Here is a 27,450-nt window from a genome sequence, read left to right as displayed (position 1 = left end):
AAATAAATTTAATAATTTTTTTAAAGTAAATGACATTTTAAAATGTCACAAGTGTTATGATTAATTTCTTTGTTTTGCTAATTTTAACCTCGGATTGATTTTTGGGTCAGAGTCTCATAGGAATCAGTAGAAAAGCAACTAGGACTGACACGTGTCAATTGAATGTTAGAAAAGAATCAGTCAAAAAATTATTAGAAAAAGAAAAAAGAGAAGATGGTGTGTGCCATGTCAAACATGGCTTTTGGTACTTTTTATGATTCGTTTTTCACACTTTTTGCAGTGAAATAGAAATACTCATTTTTAGGTGAAAATTACACTTGGTTTTATATCAACCTTACATGTTGGAAATTTGACTATAAGGTTGAAACTTGAAAGAAACACAATTTGGTAGGGTTTGGTTAGGTGATCAACGTGTCTCTCTCCTAGGAATAGGAGGAGGACAGGACCCAAATAAACCAAACCGTGTTAGTTCGAATTTTATAGCGACAACTTGCATCGTTCGAATGTCAATTTTCCATTTCATTGTTCACTATGGAAAATAAAGAAGTGAAGACGATGAAAATAGTAATTGAAATTCATTAATAGGAAATTGAACTAGGCAAGGAATAATTTTTTTTGAGAAAAAACGAATGTTTTCTTTTTCAAAGCATATTACACCGTAAGACATGCTATATGATACACTTTTGTTTTTTTGTTCTTCTTTTCTACTCTATCAAATGCAATGCAAATTATTTGTCCTCAGATACCTTAATTTGTATTTGTTTCTAGAAAATAACTTTTTTTTTTAATATTTTTTAAGAAAAATGTAACCTTTTTTAAATATTTAATTGTAATATTAACAATTAGTTATAAAATGTTTAAAATTTCAATTTATAAAACTATAAAAATATCTGCAATTGTGGAAATTTGTTCTTTTAAAAATTTATTGTTAAATATGAAAAAATATATAAACAATGATAAATTATGATAGTCGCTAATGACTAGTGGTATGATCAATGGTGGATGGTAACTGGTGGGTGTGGTTGATACTCCCCGATGATTAGGGATAGAAACACTGTGGGAATTTTAGGGTATCTGTCTAGCTTCGATCTGTTTAAAAAGGATGTGGTTACTTATAAATAAGTTTGGAATGAATATGAGTAGTAAAATTACTACCTGTAATAGATACAAGTAGGATATGAGTATATGTCTTTAGGTATCCGTTATCCATTACTCTCTATATTAAACGAGTTTGACATTGGGTACCCATGGGTATCCTATCCATTATTAATAAAAATTATATTTTAAATAAGTTTGAATATATTGTTTAAAATTTATGAATACCCTACCCATATAATAGTACTTTTTAAATTTTGGATGGGTGCAGATAATAAAACTTTAAACTAATTCGAATACATGTACCTAAATGAATATTTAAACGGATTTCAGATGGATATAAATACGGGTTACTTAAAATTCGCGAGTATCCATTCCAATTCCATCCTAGGCGATGATAAATGGCGATGGCTATCAATGATTGATGAATTATTAAATATGTATTATAAGGTTATAAGTCCAAAATATAATTTCTCCTTTTAAAAATAGAAAGTCATTTTTTCTTAAAAATAACTTAGTTTTCTTTGACAAAAAAAATATTTTTCATTAGCTAATTTTCTTGAATATCCCAAACATAGGAAAATATTTTTCAGATAAATTATTTTTCATAAACAACAATGTCTTTATTAAAAAAAAAAAGGAATAATGTTATATTTGGTATTTCAATTTTTAATTTTTATCGATTTTGGTATATGAATGGTTAATAACAAATTAAGTAATGGCTCTGTCAAATATATGTTTTCTATTTCTTTTAATTTTTACTTTTCAATTTATTTGGTCGTTCTTGCAATATTTATTTTCTTATTTTGCTATTTGGTTTACCATTGATGTGCTCGAACAATTATTTTTTATTTTTTAACTTTTTTCTTTTATTTATTATGTTGAAGTGAACTATGAACTTGTTTTATTTTCATTTAGGTTATTAAACATATTCAATTATATAACTTTATTTTCATTTTATTGATTTTCACTATTTTACCATATTTATTTATATATATTTTATTGAAATCAATATATAATTAATAATATTTATCACAAATACAATAAATATATGTATATAAAAATCTGAAAAAATGAAATTCAGATTCTATTCTTAAAATGGATTTACTAACCCGATCTACACTCCGATCCGTCCGGCCCTATAGTAAAAAGAATGATGGAAAAGCTAATATATTGCTTCACAGACGGAGAAGAATAATGTGATATCCAATCCATTATCATCCTTAGCGGATACTATAGAAATAGACATATTTTTGGATGTGCATGAACTTAATGCAATTAACATTTACTCCCGTCTTTTTCTTTATCAAATCTTATTATTTTTGGATTAACAGTCCACGGTCTGTTGGACAACATAGTAGTAATTCTCATCAGCGGTTTCTGAGCCACGTGTCCAGACCATGTTTACACCAAACACGTCGATTAAACTAAAAAGATAAATTAACAAGTGATACCGCTTTACTGCTAAATATATATATATATATATATATGTCCATGCATTGATGCGTTAATGAATTTTATTTTCTGTAAATTGCAACAACTTGTAGTACTTTAACGTCATGCAGTGCAGATGATTTTTGTTGCTAATGATATGTTCTTTTTTTTTTTTTTCACTCTTTTTGGTATGAGCATTTTTCCGTACAAATTCAAAGGCGCATTTGTTTCCGTTAAATCTGTACATTTATCTATCTACAACTTCCATTTCACAGCGTTTGTTATATTTGAAAAAAATAATTTATTTAAAAATATTTATTATAATTATAATTTCAAGAAGTAATAATTTTTTTTTTCATATTTATCATTTATATATAATCAATAATTATTATTTCAATTTAATGATTTTTTAGAGAATTAGTATTAAATTAAAGGTAATATAATCAGTTTATTCAATAATTTATTGTAATTTAGGCAAATTTAATAATTTTTTTTAAGGAACGTGAAATTCCAGGTATGACAAGTATTATAAAATATAAATACTATCTATCTGTCTATTTATCTATATAAATATATAAAATATGTGGCATGATATTGTTAGACTTAGTTGGTGATGTGGAAAATTTGTTATTTTTTTATATTTTTATTTAATTATCTAATTTGAGTAAGTCAAATTATAAAACCTTTCATTTTCTTTATTTAATAATTAATAACCATATAATAAATTTATTTCATTAATAAAAAACTCTTTGTTTTCATTTTTTTCAATAATTAATAATGTAAATAATAAATTTTTTGTTTTAATAATAGAACATTATTTTTTTTTTCAATAATTAATAACCACACTACAAATTGATGTACATTTCATTATTTTATAATTTAATTATCCTCTTTTTTTTTCTAAATCTTAATTCCCTTTTGAGTTATATGTATATGAATACTACATCTACTAAATTTATCATATAAATTCTTATTTTCTTTTTTATGTTCAACATATTTTTAGATAGTGATACAAATTAATATCTTGAGCAAAAGACACATATGCTTACCAATTCATGAAGTTTCTTTCTTTTCTCATTCATGTAATTTTATAATTTGAGTAATTGTTTTGATTAATCAATATTTATGTTTATTGTTTTTAGTTTAGTTAAGATGGTAAGTTTATTGTTTTTAATTTGTCAGTGTAAAGTTCTTTTGTCATTTTTTAATTTATAAAAAGTTTTGGATTAGTAGTGTCACGACCCATTTTTAAAGGCCAGACCAGCACTAGAACTCAGGTAAGCTTAAGGCCCTAAGACCCGTAGTAAGCCTCAATCACTCAATTTAATCACATCTAATTGCAACATAGAAACTGTAAGCCCAAATTATTTTATATAGCATATCTTATGATTATATTATATCTGGCTCAAATACGGTATTTTAAATATTTCATAATTGAAGCCCAATTACATTACATAATATTTATCGGATGGGCTAACTGATTCAAACTTTCACATAATTAAATAACTAAATACCCACATAAATTTATCAGTTACGATCCTATAACTGCGGAGTTCAATATCATACAGAACAATTAGATTTTTTTGTAAACTCACAATTACGCTAATTACTGAAATTAAATATTTTATTTTCTAGCCCTGCAGTGAAGGAAACAGAGCTTTAAGTGAGATTTATGAGAGTCTACTTCCTGGAAAGTTAAACAAAACATGTGAGTTTTAAAAGGAATAATAATTATTGCACCCCACACGCATTCACACAAATGTGTAAATAATTAAATCTAGTCATCCGACTAGCTATATGATCACGCAGCAGTCACACAAATGGCATCACAATAGCACTCACAGATATTTACACCTTCACATAATCACATCACGTGGAAATTGGTCTGTGACGTCACCGAAACCCCGATGAGCCGTCCTTCCACATGGCTCATGCTCTCATTACGTGTGCACCAGAGAGCCGATCTTCCATACATGGCCGACCGGTTTAATCTTCACTTGACCAGCCCTCTCATTGTTTCCCATTCACTCTTTTCTTTTCCATACCAACAGGAGGCCACCCTGTGGTTTTCTATATCATCCATATCATTTCATCAGGTGCACACGGGGGCGCAGACTCCCTATACTTGGCCGACGGTTAAATTCCATGTTTTCATCATTTCCAGGACCGTCCTCACAAATCCATGGTGACCCATTTCATTTCAACTCTACACAGACAAAGCATAACAATGCCACAACACAAATAATCAAATATTGCAATTAAATGCAGGCACATCAAACAATTAAATATCGTGATGCAAGTGCACAATTAAACATTCAATTTCAATTACAATTAAATAAAAGAGTAGTAATTAACAATATAATATAATAATTGATCCTTGGAAAATAAATAAATAATAAAATAATAATAAAGTAAATAAAGAACTTCATTTCAACACACACATACACATAGATCTATTAACTTAATTATTAATTATAACTAACCTAGATTCTATCGAAATTACGGCATAACCTCCCGTAAAATTTGACTAAACCACAATTCTCAAAACTCATTCATCACGCAATCAATCAAACTAAATTCTCATCCGCCATAATCATATTCATCAATCATACCCCAACTGCCATCTTTGTAATTCAATGTTCACCGTTTGCATTCCATCATTTGCTAAAGTTTTTACTCCAATTCAAATTCACCAGTGATGTTGTCTACAAGTATAGTTATCTATCTTTTCATCTATACCAAGTAATCAATCCTAGTTAAATTAAATTAGCAGTTATCTAAATAATTGACTAAGTCTTTTTACGGTCACGCTTTCTGCTATTCAAATATTTTAAGTTATTGTTATTTAATTATATCTACTTCAATATCCAACTAACCAACTTAAAAGTTAAAATATTCAAAATGACTTATATTTTTAATTTTCAGAATTAAACAACTCTATCTTTTGAAGTTTCCTAACAGGAATAGTATTCAATTAACTATTCTAGTCTCATATATGTGTTTTCACATGCAAAGAATTAAGTGGCTAAGCTAATTGTATAATCATTTTACCACACCACCAATCCAACATTTCAAGTCCTTTAATTAACTATTTCTTTGATTTTAGCTTAATCTACCAATAATTTAAATTTTGGAACATATACCAACAATGAGAACTAGGTCTTAGAGCGTGCCATTCGAAAATCGGACTACGATTCTACGATCCGCCCGTAGAGGAGATGTTTCTGCCTCTTGGGACCTTGCCGGAGTTGTTGTTAAAATGTAAAATGACTATTAAAGATATAATTACTCTTTTATACATCACGAATAATGTTTATATTTTAAGACTGGATTGGGAGAGTCGCCCCATAATGGACTTTTACAAAATCCGAATCTAGATTAGTCGACTGTGCCGGATACTGGGTGTTTAAAAAAATATATTTTTCATTTTAAAATGGATATATTATTTTTCATTTTAATGTATTTATATAAATAAAAAAACTAATTAAATTTTTAAAAATAAAAACTATTATTTTTAAATAATTATAAAAAAATAAATCATAAGAAATATTAATTCGAAAATTTTATTAATAGTTAGTTTTACGAGCTTAATGAAATATAAACAAAATAATATTCAGATAAGCTAGCTGTTAATACGAAAAGAGTCCAAAATATTAGCTGTTGAGTAGGCATAAACTATAAGTTGTATAAATGAACCGAGGGGAAGTCCTTTTATTATTAAAATTCTTATAAATATAAAAATCGATATAAAAAATCAATTTTTCATAAATTATACATCATAAACAATTCAAAGTGCAACTTGAAAATTGTTACTTTTTCAAATTTCCGTTGTAGTCGGTAGAATGCAGTTAGCCAGTTACTTTACTTTTTCTTATTTAATCAATTGTGACTGGTGCCATTATTTGCTCGATTTTGAAAAAATTATAAATTTAAAAAACCCACGTGGAATAATGGGTCACTCTTAAGAGGTAGGTTCTCCGTGCATAAAGTCTGAAAAGAAAATTCCAACTTAACAGAGGACTTGAGTTCTAAAACCAGCAATGAGATTTTAAAAATAGTTAAGCATTCAGCAGCCTTCACCAAACCAAACCAGCTGCTCAGGGAACTGAAAAGAGACCATGAGTTCATAGTCCTCGTGTTTTGTGCGCAGCAGAATTATATTATAGAGGGCATTTATCAGCTTCATCTACTATCATTCACAATTTTATTATATGGGCAATCAATGCACATGCCTGACAACCCAAGATCATCCCTTTTTACAGTAAATACTGGACCAGGGTTCGCTCAACAAGTAGCTTTGCTCTCCTTGGATTTGATTTCAACAGAGGAAAGATTTATCTATCCTCCGTCAGCCGTAAATTTAACGACTGTGATTAGTACAATAAAAATAAGAATATTTTTTTATTGAGAAAATAGAAAAAAAAAATTTAAAAGACATTTTTTTATGATAATCAACCACTAGCAGTGCTAAATGCATTCTTAAATTCAACAGTAAATAGCAAAAATTCTGATAATCAACCACTACTCGATCCTTCACAAACTCTAGAGCTGGCTTTCATCATTGCCGCCTTGGAAAGAAAAGGATTATTCACAACCTCCGTTGCTTCTGTAAGCCTGTAGAATGCATTTGGATTTTGTAGGCTCCCAATACGTTTTTGTTTATATTTTCATTTTTTTTTTTTTTAAAGTTTTTGTTGATAAAGAGCAGGCGATTTGCCTCGCAGACAAGGGTGAAAATTGGTTCTGAGAAATTCAAACCACATACCAACAGAATTCCAAATAATTGATCTGAAATGACTCGGGTCTTTTAAAAAAGATACGAGTATTTGATACTTGTAAATAGGTTTTTCCGCGGATAGTGCTTCCTACTTCTAGACTTGACGTGATGCGAACAGACTAGGTTTAGCTCAACGGGCTTGGCATTTAAAATTTTTCTCGTTTTAGTAGGTGTCATGATGCACAATAAGAAAAATTATATATATAAAATATGAAGATATATATATAATCTGATGATTATAACAATTACATATGATTTTATTAATAATAACAGGTTAAAGCACACCAAAATATAACCTAATGGTAGATACATATATAACCTAATAATAAGCTCATATTAGAATCCCTCCCTCAATATTAAAAAATAATTGCGGGTTAGAATTGAAGAATAAGAAAAATCATTCCTTAGGAAGTTAGGATATCCAAATGTCAACTCAAATAATAACAATAAAAGAAAGGGAAAAATAAGAAATACATTTTGTATTCTCTTACTTTTATTTCCTATCATATGATCGAGTCCTTTCGTCCTAAATGACCCCAGTTGGCCGTTTAGTCAATGTAACAAGACCTAATTAACCTTATACTAAAAAGGACACAAAGCTAAGAAAACGTTACAAGCTAACCATCAAACATTACATTGGATAATTTGTTGAATCTATACAAACAAAAGCAAAGGAAAATATCAAGCTTCTGATCCTCATAATCTTACATAATACAACTGCGTTATACTTATTGAATCTGCCTAATGACATATCGCATGAGAATAGAAGCGAACAACGAGAAATACAATGACAGATGCATCAAATAGAATCTGCGAAGAAAAAGGAAATCAGCTCAGCTTGTATTTTCATATCTTATATTCAAAAGCAATCAAACATGTAATTATTCATGTAAAAACATGCACTTCATATCTACCTTCAGTACTCATTTATGATACTTATTCCTAATCATATTTTAACTCCAAACAATGAAAAATTAAAACAAAGGCAATGCATAGATCAAGATGGTATCATAGAAAAATTCTTACAATGTTAGGTTATTTAAGAAAATTCTTGGACTAGGATTATTTCCATTCTCATTCCAAATCCAAGCTGAAACAAACAAGTTCTTAAAGTTGCACATATTGCAAACCTTCTGAGTTAATTATCCAATTTCAGTTTCCAAAAATTGTATATTGAAGAAGAAGAAGAAGGTTTCTTAAGCAGAGGCTTGGATGGAATAGTCACACATCAACCAATCAAGATTGAGATCAGTACTATAGCTCCCCTGGTTAAGGCTTCACCAAAAGCTATCAAACTTTAAAAGATAAAATTTCAGCCGGAAGTTGAACTAAGTTTCAACAATCAATACAGAAAAGAATGGGGCAACAACGTAACATTTTCCCCAAAACTTGGTAAGTAGATATCCAACTCGAATAAAATTACCAACCTTCAATTACATATTGAACTTCATCATACCTTAATTAAACTTCAATTTCGAGCATTCATACTTTCTAAGGATTATGTAAATTCATAGACAAGACTGATACGGTAAAATGTAGTGTCTAAAGTTTATAAAGATATACTTTTATGTAAATTTTAGTTTCCCTGTCTTAATCATGCAAATCTCCTACTTGCATTGAGTCTACGTTGCAAGATTCTGGTAAATTTTCTGTTAGATACAAATAAACCCAACTGATAACTCTGAAGATAGGCAAGCAGATTGAAGGTTTTTAAAGAGCAACAACGATAAAAGGAACCAAAGCACCCAAAGTTGCGACATCCCGACCCGCGATCCTAAGAGGGCGGGTAGAGCGAAGCTCCTGGCTAGCTTCTAGGATGGCAGGCTAGCTAGGGCAGTGGAATGCAGGAATGAATCGAATCAGAAAAGGAAAAACTAATAATTAGAGGCGCTTTTGTGGAATGGCCGGAGAGTTGGAAGAACCCCGGGTTAAGCGTGCTCGCTTAACAGAAATACTAGGATAGGGTGGTGGCAAGTTTCTCATTTCACCTGCGGGGACAAAACCACCGTGCGGGTTTTGCCAATCTTGTACGGGAATTTGGCTTGATCTAAGGCGGACAATTCCTCTCATTGTTAAAGTCGGCGTGACAAAAGTAATGGAAAAGCATCAGCAGAGTAAGAATTGTATTTTCTTTTAACTACTCTTTGGAAGTGCTAACAGCTTAAATAGACAAATTAAAAATTAAACAATTGCCACATCCAATAATTACAAATTAAAAATTAAAAACAGCTTACGCATAATAATTAAAATAAAATAGAATCATTTAATAAATCGGTCAATCAATAGTTCCTTTTTCTTTTAATTAAGAAATGGATCAATTCGCATCGCTTTCAATGCAACAGTAAATTGGGAGGATTCAAATTTTGATAAAAGCCTAACCTTTCATGAAGAAGAGTGCTTCCCTTCACAGTCAGGGCTCTCGTCGAAGTTCTTCGATGGATATTTAGCGGTAACCATCCCTACTTCAAACACCAAATCCTCCCCACTAGACCTAATTCCCGTTATGGACCACCACTTAAAGAAAGCCCGAACTCGAATCCCATCCAGCTCCGCGATCCGACCCTGAACAATCTTGCCGGACACCGTCTTCGAATACGTAGCCAAGTAGTTGTCAGGAGGTAGGGTGATTTTACACGAGCCACCGAAATCCACGAAGAACTGACCGGATATCGGGTTCAGAGTGTAGTTACGGACGGAGGCAGGGAGAAGGCCGATTGGAAAGCCGTAGTTTGTAAGCTCAACATGGGCGGCGGACGGTGGAATTGGATTCGGGTTTACGGCGGTTGTACGTGGAGAAGAGACAGCTATCAGAAGGAAGAGAGAGAAAAGCGAGAAAAGTTTCGTCATTGCGGTGTCGTTTTTTACTGCGATAAGTCTGGGTCCTGGATTTTGAAAGACTTAACTAAAGTCTGTTGCCGTTATCTGTAGTCTACAAGAAGAAGATGAAAAGAGATGATACTTGAACACGTGGACGTGGAAAACCATGCGCAAAAACATCCATAGGATTTCCAATATCTAGATCTTTTTCCCTGAAATTTTATTTGGGCCGCAATGTAAAATCATAAATTTTAAATGGGCTTATTAAGCCCTTATGTTTTTTTGAGAAAAGCCCATATGTTTTATATCAAAATGGAAAGTTTCATCTGACATTATCATAAAGTTTTTCTTTTTTCTTTTTTTTTTTCTTTTTCCTCAACAAAAACTGGTTCAAACTAAACTAAAAACGAGCTTAAACCTGCTCCTTAAGCTCGTTTAATAAATAAATCCAACTTGATTTTGAAATGGGATATGTAAATTGGTTTGTAAGTTAATTTAATAATAGAAAAATTATGATTTTGTCCCTATAAAGTATTAAAATTAATTTGCATATCCTTCTATTTTGGAAAATACATGTATATCCATAAATTTCGCTTTCGTTGGAATATCCTATCCTTCCGTCTTAAGGAAAAGGCAAAAGTACCTAGGAGGATGCTTTCCTTCAAACAAAACGGGTAACGGGTACCCAACTCCTAAACCCCAATATGACATATATTGAAATTACTATCCAAATATGTTCCAATCCCGTTTAGACACTATCAAAATCGGGCCGGGTCGGGTTAAATTACCATCCCTAGTTGCAACGCCACTCCAGCAATTAATTTTTTCAAAATACAAGAATATGTGAGTTAATTTTGATATTTACGTGGATAAAATCATAATTTTGTTTTTTATCTCTCGTTTTGACTAACCTTTTTGCATTGATTTAACATAGAAAAGTGGAAAAATTGGATGGAAGGATAAGATGGTCAAAGGGAACCAAAATTTAGAGATATATAATGTATTTTCTACAATACAAAAATATGCAAATTAATTTGAATATTTTATAAGGATAAAATCGTAATTTTCCTTTGATAACAGTAAGGAACCTCGCGCTCAAGTTTAACTTTTAAAACTTGAATATATAATTAACAGTTTGCCCTACTATTGATACTGATATATCTCTAGACCTGAAAAATATATTCCAATTTAAGTTCTTCTTCAATTTTATTTTAAAGAAAAGGATTTAAGCAACCCAACCATGCTCTGACTTGTGAATGGTTGTTTATGGAATGATAATTGATACTGTCATAATAATAATAGACAACACATATATATAAGAATACACATGGAAATTTCTTTTTCTCAAACTTTTTTTTTTTTTTTAAATTTCAGCTTTGTACTAAGCATAAACAAATCAAGTACTATGGCTGATTTAAGTCAAGAAAAATATAGCAATAGCCTTGAGCATTGCACCCATTAATATATATTTTCCATTTTGGGAAATGGAAACCCAGAGAAAATACATAAAATGGAAGTAAGTATCACAATATACTATTCTGGTAGGGTGGCTAGCCAGCAACAAACTTAGAATCTGGTGCCAAAAAATTACACCAGACAATAATATAATATATAGTAACAGATTTAGAAACTTGGCATATTACAAATAAAAAGCTTATACAATTAATAAGTGAGGAGAAAGATAATATATTATTATATATATATATATATATATAATGCAGTATGTATTTTGATGAATCATAATTGCTGAATTTGAGAACTCCAAAGCTCAGCATATTTGACCTTGGAGACGCTCTCTAGCACTTCAAAAGGAATTACGTCTCCAATAAGAACTACCATTTTGCTTTCCAGATCTATTTTGTAAGAAGTCACTCCTGTTTAATTATTTTTATTGTCAGAGAAGAAGGTTAAATATAATATGATATAATGATTTTAATAACTAATAATTGAAGTAAAATTATATATTAATATAATATAATTTCATGTACCTTCCAACTTTGAAACATGCTTCTCAACCTTCCTTGCACAGCCATGGCAGTGCATAGACACCCTCAGCACCACCATCTACAAGAAGCATTCGAAAAGGTTATTAATGAAATAAACTTTCAATACTTAAAATAATCTCTTAGCACTATAAATTTGCAATTTCAAACTCTAATTAACTAAAGAAACATACGTATATAACATACAGACACACATATATATCGAAAGTTCAATAAATATACAATTCATAACGTAGAAAATGAGAGGTTGAAATCTTGAAAATTAACCATTTTCTATATCAAGAAAGAAAAAAGTTTTTGAGAGAGAGAGAAAGCATACCTTAGGCTTCAATTGAAAGGCCAAAGTTTGGTTACCAGAAACAACATCTTTCAATCTGAGAACTTGGGATTTGTTATCATTTTCTATCAAAGGTTTTTTCTCAAACCCAGTATCAAAACTGTCAAAGGAACTGATACAGAAACAAGAATTGGATGAATTCAGACAAAGGCAGTCCAATACTTTGCCAAACCTTAGCTTACCCATCTCTTTCCAAATATAAGAACAAATCTAACAGAGAATATAATGTGAAGAAAAAAGAACCAATCTTGGTCAAAATTAATTTTATTGGGAAAGCCAAAAGCTGATATGAGAAAGGAAGAAAAGAAAGATATGAAGAAGAAAAGGTACTCAATGACCAAAAAATGGATCTACAAACCTAAGTATTAATAACTCCAACTAGATTTTGTCATGTGAAGAACAAGAAAAGATAGGTATCATTCTAAATTTTCTGAAAAGGGTTGAAGAGAAGGGATTTGTTCATGTGAGAACGTAATTAAATTTGCAATGGATCTTTTGATGGATTGAATAACTAAAAGTGAAGAGTGGAGTTTTCGTCATGTGACCTTCCCGGTAGTGAAAGAAACACAACATGTGCTAAAAGCAACGATACATTATTTCATTTCATATGCACAAGTGGTGAAAAGAAATAAGAAAATTAAGAAAGTTAATTAGAATATCTCATATTAGTTTGGAATTAAAAAAATATATATAAATAATATATAAGTGTTGAATCATCAAAATGATTAGTTTAAGAAAAAAAATTATTAATCAATAATATAAAAATATCTAAGAATAAATAAATACATGTAACACTTTATATTTAGTTAAAGCATCTCTCAACATAAACAACTTCGGATTTCAAACTCTTTGACTTAATTTATCTGAAAGCATAGTACAATTTGCTGATCTAACTATCTGTTAACTATTAATATTGTTTAGTTACTTTAATAATGATTAGACTTAATCATAAGTCTAAATCTAATTTTATAGTTCATCCATTTAATTGTATGGTTTGCTTCATTCTTAATTCAAAATATAAATTTAAATAAAAAAAAATTGAACATAAACGACAAGCGTCACCGTCCTCCAATTGGAATCGTTGCAATATCAAACTTCATTACATATGTAATGACGGTAGTAAAAAAATTTATAAATTATATGTGTCTAGATAAGCATCTTCATTTTGCTTGCCCATAAGCATATTAGGTCAAAATAAATATTTAATCAATTAACAACAGAACATTACCTACTACCAAACAAAGTTGGTGCTTTTTTATAAAAAAAAAAAAAAAAAAAAAAAAAAAAAAAAAAAAAAAAGAATTTTCATATAATTTTGCCAATGAATGGGAAAGTTAATATAAAACAAAATTGAAAGAGGAGATTATTGTAATTAATAAAATTTGAATCTCTATTTTTATTATTTTTTTATTTTTTACAAATTACCTTCTAGACAGATAGAAATGCAGGTATATTGCAGGGCCGTTACGAGAGAGTAGAATAAGAATGTAGACTGGCCTTTTCAGATAAGCTATGCTTATGCATATTAATTAATTATTAAATGAAAGCAGTAGTAGACCGATATTATGTAATTAAAAAAACTGTTTAGAATTGAAAGTGCTGACAACTGTCTTTGCCTCCAATAAAAGAGTAGAAACGAGACAAACAGGCAATGAATTATTGGAGCCCATGAGCTCAGAAGCAGTAGTAGAGTATTGAATTATTGGAATACATAATTTTTTTTTTTAAAATTAATAGCTCTATTTTTCTCAACAGGTTGGTCCATGTGATGATGATGCTTCTTTTTAATGGAAAATCAGAAAGGAGACAAGCTAATAATAATAATAATAAGTTCACAATACATGTATATACACACACATTAAAAACAGTATTCAAAAAAGAAAAAATTCCTGATATATATATATATATATATATATATATATATATATCCATACAACCACTTTCTTACGATCTATTAGTACCAAATGTATAATATGGTATTTAAATTCATTTTTCTTCGTAAATTTTTTCTTCATATATATATATATATATATACACTTTTGATCACATGACCTTAATTTGAAATAAATCATAATATTTTTTTTAAGAGTGAAATAAATTATAATATAATGGAATTGGATTATAAGAATTTCATGAGTGGATGTGGGAAGCATCTTAGTAGAGCATGAAAAATCCAGCGAAAATTGAGAAAGCATGTTTTCTATGTTTTTGGATGAGTCTGTCTCAGATTGTGGTTTGCGATGGCTGCTTTCACCAACTGTACTGCACCATCTTGTAGCATTATATATTGATAATTGTCATGTGAGCTAATTTTTCATATCTCAGATTAAATTCATCTCTTTAATTTAATTAAATAGTAAATACAGATCATTCATATCAAAAGTTATACATATAGAAATTCTTTTGTAATTTGACTCATGAATATATATCAACCATTGATTTTTGTTTTAATTTTTTTTTTTTTTTAATATTGGAGAGAGTTTTGTAGTACTTTTTCGGATCTTTGAGTTATAATAGTTATTTTCTTTTTCAGCTGCAGATTGATTAAAAGGATATTTGTTAATAATATTTTTTTCAAAAGCTGAAAATTGAAAGAGTAATTTTCTTTTTTTTATAAATTTGACTCCAATTGACATGGTCCAAATTTAAAATGACTTTCTATTTTCAATAAAACTTCGACTATAATTTAAATATTGACAAAGTCTTTAAGACCTTTATGAATATGAAATTAATATGTTTTATAATTTATGATTGCCTCTTTTTATAAATATTTTTAACAAATTGAACTTTTTTTTATTTTACAAGAGTTGCTATTCAATTTAAGTGTGATTAACCATTAATTATTAATAATATTAAAATTATTTTTAGAACTCATGAATTTACAAATATGATAGTGAATCAAAATCTATTTGTCTAGTATGCCAAAGGCCACTTTCCTCCTCATTGATTAAAAAAAATTGGTCATTTTCCAGTCTACAAAGGAACTATAGTCAGTGGGAGAAAGGAATTTAGAGGGGGGGGGGGGGGGGGGGGGGGGGGGGATAAAGGCAACAATCACAATCCTATAAGCTATAACGATTGGCTATGCACACATCATATGTATTTCAACTACTGTTGTGGTAGCACCACCTCCTAATCTTTTTGTGCTTTAGTTTCCACTATGACATTCCAAAATTCTCTCTACTTGCTTAGAATTCGCTTTGATTGATTAAAGAAAATGTAAACAATATTTTTTTTTTAAAAAAAAAGAAGATTTGAAGTCATTGCATGCAGCCAGAGAAGGAAATTAAATGGATAGGAATGGATGAAATAATAATGTGACCTGTCTCTTTGTTTTATGCTATATATAGCAAACACAAAAATTTTAAATGAGAGATAAAATAGACAGGAGGGAGAAACATATTCATATTAGCATTAAACAAGAATGATACTATTTCATGTACTACTAAATTTTTTGCTTGTGTAGAGCAAGAGGAAGCTCTAATATTTAACTAAATACTCTAACAATTGTCAAAAACTTAAAGATTTATGGACAATATATGTAAAGTATTAACTTTAAAATTTTAAAAAAAAAAGTATTCCTTTGTACAGTAAACATAAGAAACACTTTCTAATTTTTTTAACTTTGTATTTAATGGTTAATCCATCATTTTTCTTTTATTCAAATATTTATAAGATTCTTCAATTAATTTCTAGCATTATAATAAAGGGTTAGTTTTTCATCTCTTCAATAAAAATAACAGGCAAAATTAAAAACGGTTATTAAACCGATTTTCATTGCCTATCTCAATTTTTAATTTTTAACTTTCTTTAAACTTTTTTTTTTTAATCGCGGTTTTATTTTTATTTTTTAAAATTTTGCGGTAATGTCAGTCACACTATTCATCTAAGAAGGGGGGAAATCCCAATGCCACTGTTTGTTGGGGGGAAAACAAAATTATCATATCAAAAAATGGGGCGCCACTTATGGATGAGAGAGGTTACTTAATTCCATAATAAATAGATACTGGCTATATTTTTATTTATAATTCTCCGATGGTGATGACATTACAGTCAAATAATTTTCTGAGTTGTTCGTTCATTTAACAAGATTTTCCTAATATTTCTGAACTGACAAAAACCAAGCCTGCAAGCAATTTCGGGGGGAAAAAATGGGGTTACCATGCATGAACCTCTGCATCGTCAGAGCCTCAGAGGTAAAGAAATGACAATGCTTCCTGTATGTTATGTTATTATGCAATTGCGAGAACCATTCTTAAGGGTTGGGCCACCGACAATTTGCAGAAAAGCAGCAAGTTCAAAACTTGTCACAGAAATTGACACTTACTGATCAGTTAAGTATGTGTGTGTACAATTTTTTTTTCATCACAGGGTTCAGGATTTACACCCCCTATTATTGAGTATATTTGCTTCTAGCAACTGCTAGTGCCACTAGCGAAGCTCAAAAATGTTTTTCTAAAATCACTTACTATATCGCTCTGCCCACACCATTTTAAAACTGCGACATGAGTTGTAGGTAGTGATGCATCCCTGCATTAACGAAACAACAGAAAAATTAGCTAACGAATGGGGCTGAATGAAGAAACGTTATTTGCCCATACTGTAGTTTAACAAAAAAGTTCATGTAAAGCATCATTAACAAAATAATTCAATAATTAGAAAAGACATTATTCATGGTGAAAAAATTGTTTTTAGTCTGTACAAAGAGTAAGGAAGACATCAGAAAGTAGATAATTAAGTGAATTTCCAGTAGAAGAACAATGCAAAACTACAAATGTCAGAAGCATGAATTACCAACCTGTTTGTTAACAAATGACATCATCCATTCACTTTTTAAAATTCATCTTTGAGTATCTGCATATTAGAAAAAGACTTGAGACACTGGCGCAGAACGTGCGTCTGCAGACACAGGCAGATGGGTTGACTTACCTCTGAGGCTTCATCTTTTGCGACCCATCAGTATCATCCAGAACTTCTGCATTTGAGAACTTCTATTATCATAAATAGCAGGCAGCATTTGAAAACTTCCATTATCATAAATAGCAAAAAACCAGTTTATTCGAGATCCCTAGTTTCGCAGCGAAACAAAAATATCATAATACTAACCAGTTTCATCTTGAGATTTGTTTCCCTGGCTGAGTCTGCTTGCACTGGCTCCAGCACTGCAGAAGAAAGCCAACAACTGTTTTTATTTCAAATATAATCAAGCAGTTAAATATGGTTCATTAAGCATTTCGTAGTTTAGCAAGAGAGTGAATGGCACTTAAAATGGAATTACAGGGGAGAGGAAGGCAAGAGCAGAGACAAGGATTATCTACTGAAATCAAGGTAGACAATTAAGAAAATCTCAATAGTGAAAGGGTGTTCCCAATGCACAAGGCTTTGCAAGGGTCGGGAAAGGATGTTTTGCAGAGAAGTTTCAACGACTGGAACACACCAATTCTACCATTGCTAGCCCTTGGAATGATCAAAGATGAAAATATTTAAATATCATTTGCATTTCCCAACAAAGGAGAATAAATCATGCAATTATGTTACAGGACTAAAAACATGCTGTTGTTAACAGCACACAACGCAAAAGAAGTAACAAGTGCAGTTCTATTACAAATTCGCATAAAATAGCCAATGCAGAGAAACCAGGACACTTATTTCCAAGGATATCTAAAAGATTTTTGTGTTTGACAAACAACAAAAACATTGATTTTTAAACGACAGTTCCATGGCCATCTTTCATATTTCAGATCCACTCCACATGCTTCTTCAGACTAAAATGAGAAAGCAGAATTTTTCTTGCTCATTCATTCGTGTAAGGTAACGAGATAAATCTAAAATTGCTATAGGAGTACAAGTCTGCTAGTGATTTGTCAAAGAATAAACGAATAAATATCCAATTAGAACTAAACCTGGGCAATTTTTCCTTTTAACAAATTCTAAATTCTCAGATACACTGGTTTGCACCTTCCGTTCATATTCATGAGGGATACATCTATAAATATGGAAGGAGGGTCCTGTATGAATGTCAAGGAAGGAAGCACTATTTTCTAGTGTATCCAACGTATTGAACCATATTATGTTTATTTCAAGTTCTCAAACCTCAACAATAACCTTTAACTTCACAGCAAGAATGATTTTTTAGATAGGCAGGCCATAACTCCTTTCTAATACCTGTTTCCATTCCAAAATTTAATTAATGGTCGACTTATTTTATTCTCACCTATTTTTCCTTGCATGAACATTAAGACCAGTGTTCAAGATATTCCTATGGGTCAATTTAAACACTCCTTTTTTTGGACTTTGGGAGTGCAATGTTTCTGTGTCAAAGAGCTACAAGAGAATTTTCCTTATTATGTTAATATCAGAATGCCAATCCACCGAAATTAACAAGTACTTTCAGCGGCAGCAAATAACAAGCACTTACAGTGAAGAATACTCACAGTCTGGATATCTTGCAAAAGGACCATCTCAAACGGTGATTCTAGTATATTTTTACTTCTAGTCAGGACAAACATGAATTTGATTCAATGGTAGGGGAGCTAAGACTTTAAATCTGAAAAAAAAAATCCCAAGGAAATCTTCCTTTTATTAGCAAGGACATGACCCAATAGCCCAAGACATTATTTCCTGATAAATCATTCTATTGTTAGTCTTACTCCAATTGTCTTTGTTAAGATAGCTTAGGCAAGGGCCTACATTTGATTGAGATGCTAAACTTAGTGACCATACAAGGGGTAGCAATGCAACTTTAAGGGAGGAAAGAAACTACATAAAAATACTTTGATTTAATAATAAGATAGCATACCGAGTCATCTCAGAATTTCCAAGACCAACTTGGGGTTGAATCATATATCTAGTAACAGCCCTGTCATCGACATGATCACTAAGATGACCAAGATGCTGGTTTCCAAACTGCATAGCTGCACATCCAAACATTTCAAAATAAAAAAGGTGAATGAAGATTAGTGTTAACTATTATGTAAACCACAACTCAATATCACTAAAATAAGCAAGGAGACCTACATTTTAATTACCATAGAAAATTAAGAATTAATATATCACAAATTAAGAAGAACGCACAATAATTGCAATCATTGTGGCTGATAGCACAAGCATAAAGTTTAGGGTTCTATTCAAAACAGAACAAGGCAAAAGAAGTAGATATACAAGGCAAAAATGGTGCAATTGTGGTAAAGTTCTGATGGACACAAGTTTCGCCACATTGGCCACCTCTTAGCCAACCTTGAGCAATGCCAATTTCTGATTTACTTCATCTAGCAAGAGATTTCACCTGTCCAAGATCTAATCCAATTGGTATTGGAGCTTTAAATGAACCCTGAGATTCAATACCTGAATGTGAGGTCAACTGCTGAGTGTAAGCTTGTAAAGGACAGCAACATCTGCTTCCAAGAGGTGTTTGTTGAACAACATGGTTATGCCTATCAGCTGCATTAGAAGATGTAGGTGAATGATGGATCATCAGTGGGTGAAGAGGACAATCCCTTGCCTGACTCCTCAGCTGGGAAGAATCAGGATATGTGGTTACTGAAGACTGCAAAGGCAGAACAGTATGATGATGTTCAACAACTGGAAATATGGACTCCTGAGCAGAAAGCCTGTTCCTCTCAAAATAATCATCTACATTGTTCCCCTGCATATATGCTTTGTAATGTGGTATACATGCATCATAACCTGGAAGACTAGGCTGTACATTCCTTTTATTTGCCACAGAGATGTCGGGTTTGGAAGAAGTTGCATGATAATGCTTCTTCTTAGAAGCAAGTGAATCAGAGTCTGCCTGTGAAGTGTCTGACCACGTTCTTGCTGAATCAGCATTTGATTTTATACCAGGGGACTTCCTCAATCTGAAAATTTTGAGGAAAATAAATATAAATCTAACGGGCAATTATGAAAAGGCAATGTAAACAGGAAATGTCTCATAATTGCAACTTACTCCATATTTCCAGGTGGATCTACATCATTGCTGCTGTTAAGAGGCTTATATTTCACATGCCCTCCCCCTCGCACAATTCTTGATGAAGGGCCTTGATTGTTATTGTTATCATTGGGTATAAATCGGTTGGCTTTAACATCACGACCTCTGCTTTTATTGTTATAGTATCCTTGATGATGGCTATCAGAAAAATTCTGTACCTGAAAATATATTCAGAGAATGTGCATACTAATATCTCCACAAATAACTTTACATTTAAGCCATAAGAGATGCAGCAATCTAATATTTCTTCCCACCACCATATCAAAAGTTCAGAAATCAGAAACAGTATTCAGGAAATAGACGGAACTTTGGCGTAGGCATTAAACTTTTTATTTTCCGAGTCCTTCCGCATCATCTCTTCAAACTTATCATGTGGCCATTTCTTTTCATCTTTGAGGTCCCGAAAGTTCTTCCTGCCCAAATTCATCCTGAATGCACATAAATCTGGTTGAGCACATAAACAGAAAAGAAACTCAAAGAAAAAGTTGAAATAATGAACAAGTGGAAATAAAATTAGGCATTGAAATTGTTGAAAAATGGATATCATTGGATATGAAAAATATCGAACACTGGAAAAAAAGATCTAAAGGAATGTAAAAAACAAATTTACACTAAAAAATGAACACCCACAACATTCAACCTACTTGACATTCATTCCGGTGACACTCAAGTTTGTAAGATCTAGGCAGGGTGATTAAGATTGCTTAAAATATTGAGCAAAAAATAAAAGAAAAAAAATCCACACTTTTGTAGAAGTTATATTAGATGAGCAAAATCACAGTATCAAATTTGGTCCTTCACTTCCAAGGGACTAAAATGTACTGTGCTCTTACAGATGCTTGTGTCACTGGTACTTGTTTGAATTCAGGATATGCAGAACTCATCACAGTTCAACATGTTAACGTTAAAAATACAATAGCACCGCCAAAATACATGCTCATAAAAGTCACGCTATCTAGAAATAATCTGGTAATGTTTGAGACTTCTTACATTTAGAGGATCAAACAAACAAGGCACGAACGAATTCAATTAGGAATATTCAAGACAAATGGAGTTTAAGTCTCATTGCCATTTGATAGTATAAAATGTCACTTATTCTGGTCCTAATAAGATTTCAACTACTACAGATATCAATACACAGAGAAATACTAAATTTCATATAGAGAATTTGGAAATATAGATCTGTAAATGTAACTGACCTAGCAATACCTTAAAAAGACTCCATGCTGAATGAGGAAGTATAATAACAGCACTATAAGGAACATAATAAGGTGCTAAACCTCCAATCATAGCCAGCATAACTGGCAGCATGAAAAAAGGATTGCATATCAGATAGAATACGTATGTGCATGACAAAAATTATAGCTGAAACTCATATTAAATTTGATCAATCTTCATATTGTCATTCAGGTTTAACTTGGGGATCTAATTTCAAACAATAAAAAGGTATACCTCTATAATAAGATTTTGAAAATGACATATATAACATTTTGTTAAAAAAAAAAAAAAAAAAAAGAAATAATTGTCTGCATTATGAAGCAGAGAAAGCAAAACTTGAACATTTTCTTTTCAAACATAGCTTAGATAGGCAGGCCATACCATCCTTTCTAATACCTGTTTCCATTCCAAAATTGAATTAATGGTTGACTTATTTTATTTACACCTATTTCTCCTTGCATGAACATTATAACTTGTGATCAAGATATCCTATGGGTCAATTTCACCACTCCTCTGTTTGGACTTCAGGGGTGCAATGTTTCAGTGTCAAGGAGCTACAAGAGAATTTCCCTTAGTATGTTAACATCAGAATGCCAATTCAGCAAACAACAAGCACTTACAGTGAAGAATACTTACGGTCTAGGCAGCTTGCAAAAGGACCATCTCAAACAGTGATTCTAGTATATTTTTACTTATTAATCAGGACAAACATGAATTTGATTCAAAGGTAGGGGAGCTAAGACTTTAAATCTGAAAAAAAAAATCCAAGGAAATCTTCCTTTTATTAGCACGGACATTATTTCCTGATAAATCATTCTATTGTTAGTCTTAATAAATTGTCTTTGGTAAGACAGCTTAGCCAAGGGCCTATGTTTGATTGAGATGCTAAACTTAGTGACCATCCAAGGGGCAGAAATGCAACTTAAGTGAGGAAACTCACAAAAATACTTTGATTTAATAATAAGATAGCATACCGAGTCATCTCAGAATTTCCAAGACCAGCTTGGGGTTGAATCATAGATCTACCAACAGCCCTGTCATCAACATGATCACTAAGATGACCAAGATGCTGGTCTCCAAACTGCATAGCTGCACATCCAAACAAAATAAAAAAAGGTGAATGAAGATATGTGTTAATTATTATGAAGCCACAACTCAATATCACTAAAATAAGCAAGGAGACCTACATTTTAATTACCATAGAAAATTAAGAATTAACATATTACAAATTAAGAAGAACGCACAATAACTGCAATCATTGTGGCTGATAGCACAAGCATAAAGTTTAGGATTCTATTCAAAAAAGAACAAGGCAAAAGAAGTAGATATACAAGGCAAACATGGTGCAATTGTGGTAAAGTTCTGATGGACACAAGTTTCGCCACATTGGCCACCTCTTAGCCAACCTTGAGCAATGTCAATTTCTGATTTACTTCATCTAGCAAGAGATTTCACCAGTCCAAGATCTAATTCAATTGATATTGGAGCTTTAAATGAAGCTTGAGATCCAATACCTGAATGTGAGGTCAACTGCTGAGTGTAAGCTTGTAAAGGACAGCAACATCTGCTTCCAAGAGGTGTTTGTTGAACAACATGGTTATCAACTGCATTAGAAGATGTGGGTGAATGATGGATCATCAGTGGGTGAAGAGGACAATCCCTTGCCTGACTCCTCAGCTGGGAAGAATCAGGATATGTGGTTACTGAAGGCTGCAAAGGCAGACCGGTATAACGATGTTCAACAACTGGAAATATGGACTCCTGAGCAGAAAGCCTGTTCCTCTCAAAATAATCATCTACACTGTTCCCCTGCATATATTCTTTGTAATGTGGCATACATGCATCATAACCTAGAAAACGAGGTTGTACATTCCTTTTATTTGCCACAGAGATGTCGGGTTTGGAAGAAGTTGCATGATGATGCTTCTTCTTAGAAGCAAGTGAATCAGAGTCTGCCTGTGAAGTGTCTGACAACGTTCTTGCTGAATCAGCTTTTGATTTTATACCAGGGGACTTCCTCAATCTGAAAATTTTGAGGAAAATAAATATAAATCTAACATGCAATTATGAAAAGGCAATGTAAACAGGAAGTGCCTCGTAATTGTAACTTACTCCATATTTCCAGGTCGATCTACATCATTGCTGCTGTTAAGAGGCTTATATTTCATTGGCCCTCGACCTCGTACAATTCTTGATGAAAGGCCTTGATAGTTATTGTTATCGTCGGGTATAAATTGATTGGCATTAACATCACAACCTCTGCTTTTATTTTTATAGTATCCTTGATGATGGCTATCAGAAAAATTCTGTACCTGAAAATATATTCAGAGAATGTGTCATACTAATATCTCCACGAATAACTTTACATTTAAACCATAAGAGACGCAGCAATCTAATATTTCTTCCCACCACCATATCAAAAGTTTCAGAAATCAGAAACAGTATTCAGGAAATGGACGGAACTTTGGTGTAGGCATTAAACTTTTTATTTTCTGGGTCCTTCCGCATCATCTCTTGAAACTTGCCATGTGGCCATTTCTTTTCATCTTTGAGTTCCTGCAAGTTCTTGCTGCCCAAATTCATCCTGAATGCACATAAATCTGGTTGAGCACATAAACAGACAAGAAACTCAAAGAAAAAGTTGAATAACGAACAAGTGGAAACAAAATTAGGCATTGTAATTGTTGAAAAATAGATATCATTGGATATGAAAAATAAAGAATACTGGAAAAAAAAAATCTAAGGAATGTAAAAAACAACTTTACACTACAAAATGAACACCCCCAACATTCAACCTACTTGACATTCATCGTAGTGACACTCAAGTTAATCTTTCTTGTAAGATCTAGGAGGGGTGACACTTAAGATTGCTTGAAAAATTGAACAAATAATAAAAGAAAAGGAGATCCACGTTCGTGCAGAAGTTATATTAGATGAGCAAAATCACAGTGTCAAATTTGGTCTTTCTTGTCCAACAGGGACTAAAAGGTTCTGTGCTCTCACAGATGCTTGTGTCACTGGTACTTGTTTGAAATCCGGATAGGCAAAACTCATCACAGTTCAACATGTTGAAGATCAAAATACAATAACACCACCAAAATTCATGCTCATCAATGTCACGCTATCTAGAATAATCTGGTAGTGTTTGAGACCTCCTACATTTAGAGGATCAATCAAACAAGGCACGAACAAATTCAAGAAGAGAAATTCAAAACAAATGGAGTTTATGTCTCATTGCCATTTGCCAGTATAAAAGGTCACTTAATCTGCTCCAACTAAGATTTCAACTACTACAGATATCAAGACGCAGAGAAACACTAAATATTTACTAACCAGAACATCGGAAATCTGTAGAACACGTAATAAAGCTAATCCCTCATAATTAGTGTGATGTGTTGATGTCTCTGAATCTCACTTTGTATATTAAAGAGGAATAGTAACCACATAATAAGTACCTGCGTCCGCGGCCACTGCCTTGACACCGATCATCGTGCATGTAGAATGCACCTGTTCTAGGAATTGTAACCGCCTCTTTATCCTTCTCCTTTTCTTCCTCTTCTGCATATCTCTGCCTCCCTACCTCAGCAGCCTCTAGAGGTTCCACCTCCTCAAATTCATCTTCAAGTTCCTCTACTGCTTCTTCACCAGAACTCTCATCTTCTTCCTCTTCCACACCAAGAGCTTCTTTGTCCTCATCATCCTCCTCCGGTGCTCCTCCAGCGCCGTGCAATTCATCATCAAAACCAAAACGAGAGCTCCGACCAGTCCTTAAAGCCCTTTTCTCTTCTTTGCTGTCTATATCGTCATCATCGGTGGCTTCTATTCTCAGCAAGTCCAATGGCGACCACGAATCCCCTGAATCACTGTCGTAACAAGGTTCCACTTCTTGTTTCGCATTCGCCATTGATTTTTAAACTTGAAACAAAGAAAACAAACCCTAATTTCATGAACAAGAACGGAGTGTTCTTATACGAACATTTCGTCTCTAAAATTTCTTACAGATTGAGTGATTATTAGAATAAACGCCCTGTAAACGAAGAACAAGAAATGGTTTCTTGTAAGTATAGGTATAGTGAATCTTGTATTGTTTCTCTTATCTCGTTCCGTTTTCTTCACGCTTTCAACCTCTCTGCTCCTGCTATGTTTTTATTCGAAAGAGAGAGTGCGAAGTTTTCTTCTGGGATTTTGCCTCTTTTTTCCTATCCGATCATTCAGCGCCGAAGTGAAGCAGTGCGAAGCTACAAGTACAGACCTTTCCGCTATGCAATTGTCCTTTTTGCCGCGTCAGCTTTTTGGAGGGAAATATTTATCTACAGCTACTTGTACTCCTGACGCGATATATATAACAGTAAGTTAGAAATATATTATTTTTATATTTAAAGTTATTTTAATTTTTTATTTTTTATTTTTTATATTTCATCTATGAATAATAATTATTATTATATTAATTTGCTTGATAATATAATTAAATTAAAAAGTTAGTAAACAACCATAGAAATTAATATAATTATATTTAATAAATTAAAAAATTCATAAAGAACGATATAAATGAATATAAAAATTAAAAGAAATATATAATATTTACCATTTTGATTGAAAATGTAATAAATTAATCTCATGAAACAATAACATGCTATTTTCTCCTTAAAAATATTTATTTGTCTTTTTCTACCAAAATAAAAACTGCCAATATAGCTTCTTTCTATAAATTAAAAAATATAAAAACTTTCTAACCTAATAAATTAAAAATAATAAACTCATCTTCTTAACTAAAATAAAAAACATAAACGTAAATATTCTTTTGCAATCAATTTATTTTATTCAAATTATAAAATTATCTAAATGGAAATAGACAAAAGCTCACAGAATCATCAAATCATTAAGTAAATTTTACTCCAAATATTAACTTTTTACATCATTCAATAAGGTAAAATATAAACCGAAAAAAAAGTTTCTAAATTATAATCAAATTAATAATAAGGACTTTTATTTTTAAAAATTCACTATGAGATCCCTTACTTAAAATTTCATTAATAAAATATTGGCCCTTTTATTCAAAATAACTTATTTTAATGATCAATTGACGTAGAAATTAGTTCCAAAATTATAGTCAAACTTATGGACCTCTCTAACACTTTAGTCCCTAACATATAACTTTTATTATTAGGGCTTGTTAAACAAAGTTAGTTGATTTAATAATTGTCAACTGTCCTAGTAGATATCAATTGTTTTACTAGCATTTTATCATAAATTGAATAGAATAATATTCCATAATTAATTCTCTCAAACTCTAAATAATAACATAGACGACATGCCACTAGAACAATATAAGTTATATGGATTGTATTTTATATCCATATAATAGTATTTTTTTTATCTATGCAAAACATTCAAATCTATGCTATAAGTTTGCAAATTCTTTCCTTGCAATCAGACTCTTAAAAAAAATTATAATATAAATATTTTAGAAATCGAATAAGTAATAAAATAAATAATATATATCTTAAACATAAATTTCTTGCAAAATACGTTATCATGAATAAAAAAATAAAAAAGAACACACGATATATGGTATTGGCTTTTCTATACAAAATAAAAAGAAAATAGAAATAACAATCTTTAAAGTTTTTGGCTTTTATATCTAAACAATTGATTTTTTTTTTTTTTTGTATAATCAGGAGGTTTAATTCCTCGAACCGTAAAGCGTAGGTTTTTGGCTCTTCCAGCAAAGAAAAATATTGATTGTATATGTGGTTATTACAGCTTTTAGAAAAATAAT

The 27,450-nt window shown here is 31.4% G+C and overlaps 3 protein-coding genes across 6 annotated transcripts; all 3 read right to left on the bottom strand.

Annotated features, from left to right (window-relative positions):
* Positions 1-7,916: 7,916 nt before the first annotated feature.
* LOC105639269 (DUF538 family protein (Protein of unknown function, DUF538)) lies at positions 7,917-10,269 on the bottom strand. Its single transcript, XM_012223269.4, has 2 exons — positions 9,686-10,269; positions 7,917-8,116 (listed from the first exon to the last, which is right to left on the bottom strand). The coding sequence occupies exon 1, from the start codon at positions 10,151-10,153 to the stop codon at positions 9,689-9,691; it is 465 nt and encodes a 154-aa protein (XP_012078659.1). The 5' UTR covers positions 10,154-10,269; the 3' UTR covers positions 7,917-8,116; positions 9,686-9,688.
* A 1,267-nt stretch (positions 10,270-11,536) lies between these two features.
* Positions 11,537-13,072, bottom strand: LOC105639268 (Heavy metal transport/detoxification superfamily protein). Its single transcript, XM_089724696.1, has 3 exons — positions 12,446-13,072; positions 12,112-12,187; positions 11,537-11,997 (listed from the first exon to the last, which is right to left on the bottom strand). The coding sequence occupies exons 1-3, from the start codon at positions 12,647-12,649 to the stop codon at positions 11,861-11,863; spliced, it is 417 nt and encodes a 138-aa protein (XP_089580822.1). The 5' UTR covers positions 12,650-13,072; the 3' UTR covers positions 11,537-11,860.
* A 3,588-nt stretch (positions 13,073-16,660) lies between these two features.
* LOC105639457 (uncharacterized) lies at positions 16,661-25,957 on the bottom strand. 4 transcript variants are annotated; one of them, XR_002285015.3, is made up of 13 exons: positions 25,127-25,956; positions 24,135-24,255; positions 23,784-23,983; positions 23,186-23,694; positions 22,646-22,760; positions 20,761-20,881; positions 20,412-20,611; positions 19,808-20,322; positions 19,263-19,377; positions 17,570-17,645; positions 17,393-17,438; positions 17,262-17,317; positions 16,661-16,993 (listed from the first exon to the last, which is right to left on the bottom strand). XR_002285015.3 is itself a non-coding variant. In XM_020681480.3 (13 exons), the coding sequence occupies exons 1-12, from the start codon at positions 25,573-25,575 to the stop codon at positions 17,290-17,292; spliced, it is 2,475 nt and encodes an 824-aa protein (XP_020537139.2). In that variant the 5' UTR covers positions 25,576-25,956; the 3' UTR covers positions 16,661-16,993; positions 17,262-17,289. The 4 variants fall into 4 exon arrangements, 1 of the variants encoding a protein (XP_020537139.2); XM_020681480.3 differs by having other exon boundaries at positions 17,570-17,625; XR_002285016.3 differs by lacking the exon at positions 16,661-16,993 and adding an exon at positions 18,898-19,010 and having other exon boundaries at positions 17,299-17,317; positions 17,570-17,625; positions 25,127-25,957.
* Positions 25,958-27,450: the final 1,493 nt, after the last annotated feature.

The sequence above is a fragment of the Jatropha curcas genome, chromosome 8, assembly GCF_041381405.1.
Source record: "Jatropha curcas cultivar XTBG-Jc1 chromosome 8, XTBG_Jcur_1.0, whole genome shotgun sequence".
In the NCBI taxonomy this organism is placed as follows: domain Eukaryota; kingdom Viridiplantae; phylum Streptophyta; class Magnoliopsida; order Malpighiales; family Euphorbiaceae; genus Jatropha; species Jatropha curcas.
Note: the sequence above shows the minus strand (reverse complement) of the source record. Positions and strands in the feature narration are given on the sequence as shown.

What these genes read in the sequence shown, in the direction of transcription:
- LOC105639269 (XM_012223269.4), bottom strand. Translation starts at nt 10,153, where the DNA reads ATGACGAAACTTTTCTCGCTTTTCTCTCTCTTCCTTCTGATAGCTGTC.
- LOC105639268 (XM_089724696.1), bottom strand. Translation starts at nt 12,649, where the DNA reads ATGGGTAAGCTAAGGTTTGGCAAAGTATTGGACTGCCTTTGTCTGAAT. An exon ending in CCTTTCAATTGAAGCCTAAG is followed by an intron (nt 12,188 to 12,445) that starts GTATGCTTTCTC and finishes TGCTTCTTGTAG; the next exon opens with ATGGTGGTGCTGAGGGTGTC. An exon ending in GCATGTTTCAAAGTTGGAAG is followed by an intron (nt 11,998 to 12,111) that starts GTACATGAAATT and finishes ATAATTAAACAG; the next exon opens with GAGTGACTTCTTACAAAATA.
- LOC105639457 (XM_020681480.3), bottom strand. Translation starts at nt 25,575, where the DNA reads ATGGCGAATGCGAAACAAGAAGTGGAACCTTGTTACGACAGTGATTCA. An exon ending in AGTTTAATGCCTACACCAAA is followed by an intron (nt 23,984 to 24,134) that starts GTTCCGTCCATT and finishes ATATATTTTCAG; the next exon opens with GTACAGAATTTTTCTGATAG. An exon ending in GGAAATTCTGAGATGACTCG is followed by an intron (nt 20,882 to 22,645) that starts GTATGCTATCTT and finishes ATGTGCATTCAG; the next exon opens with GATGAATTTGGGCAGGAAGA.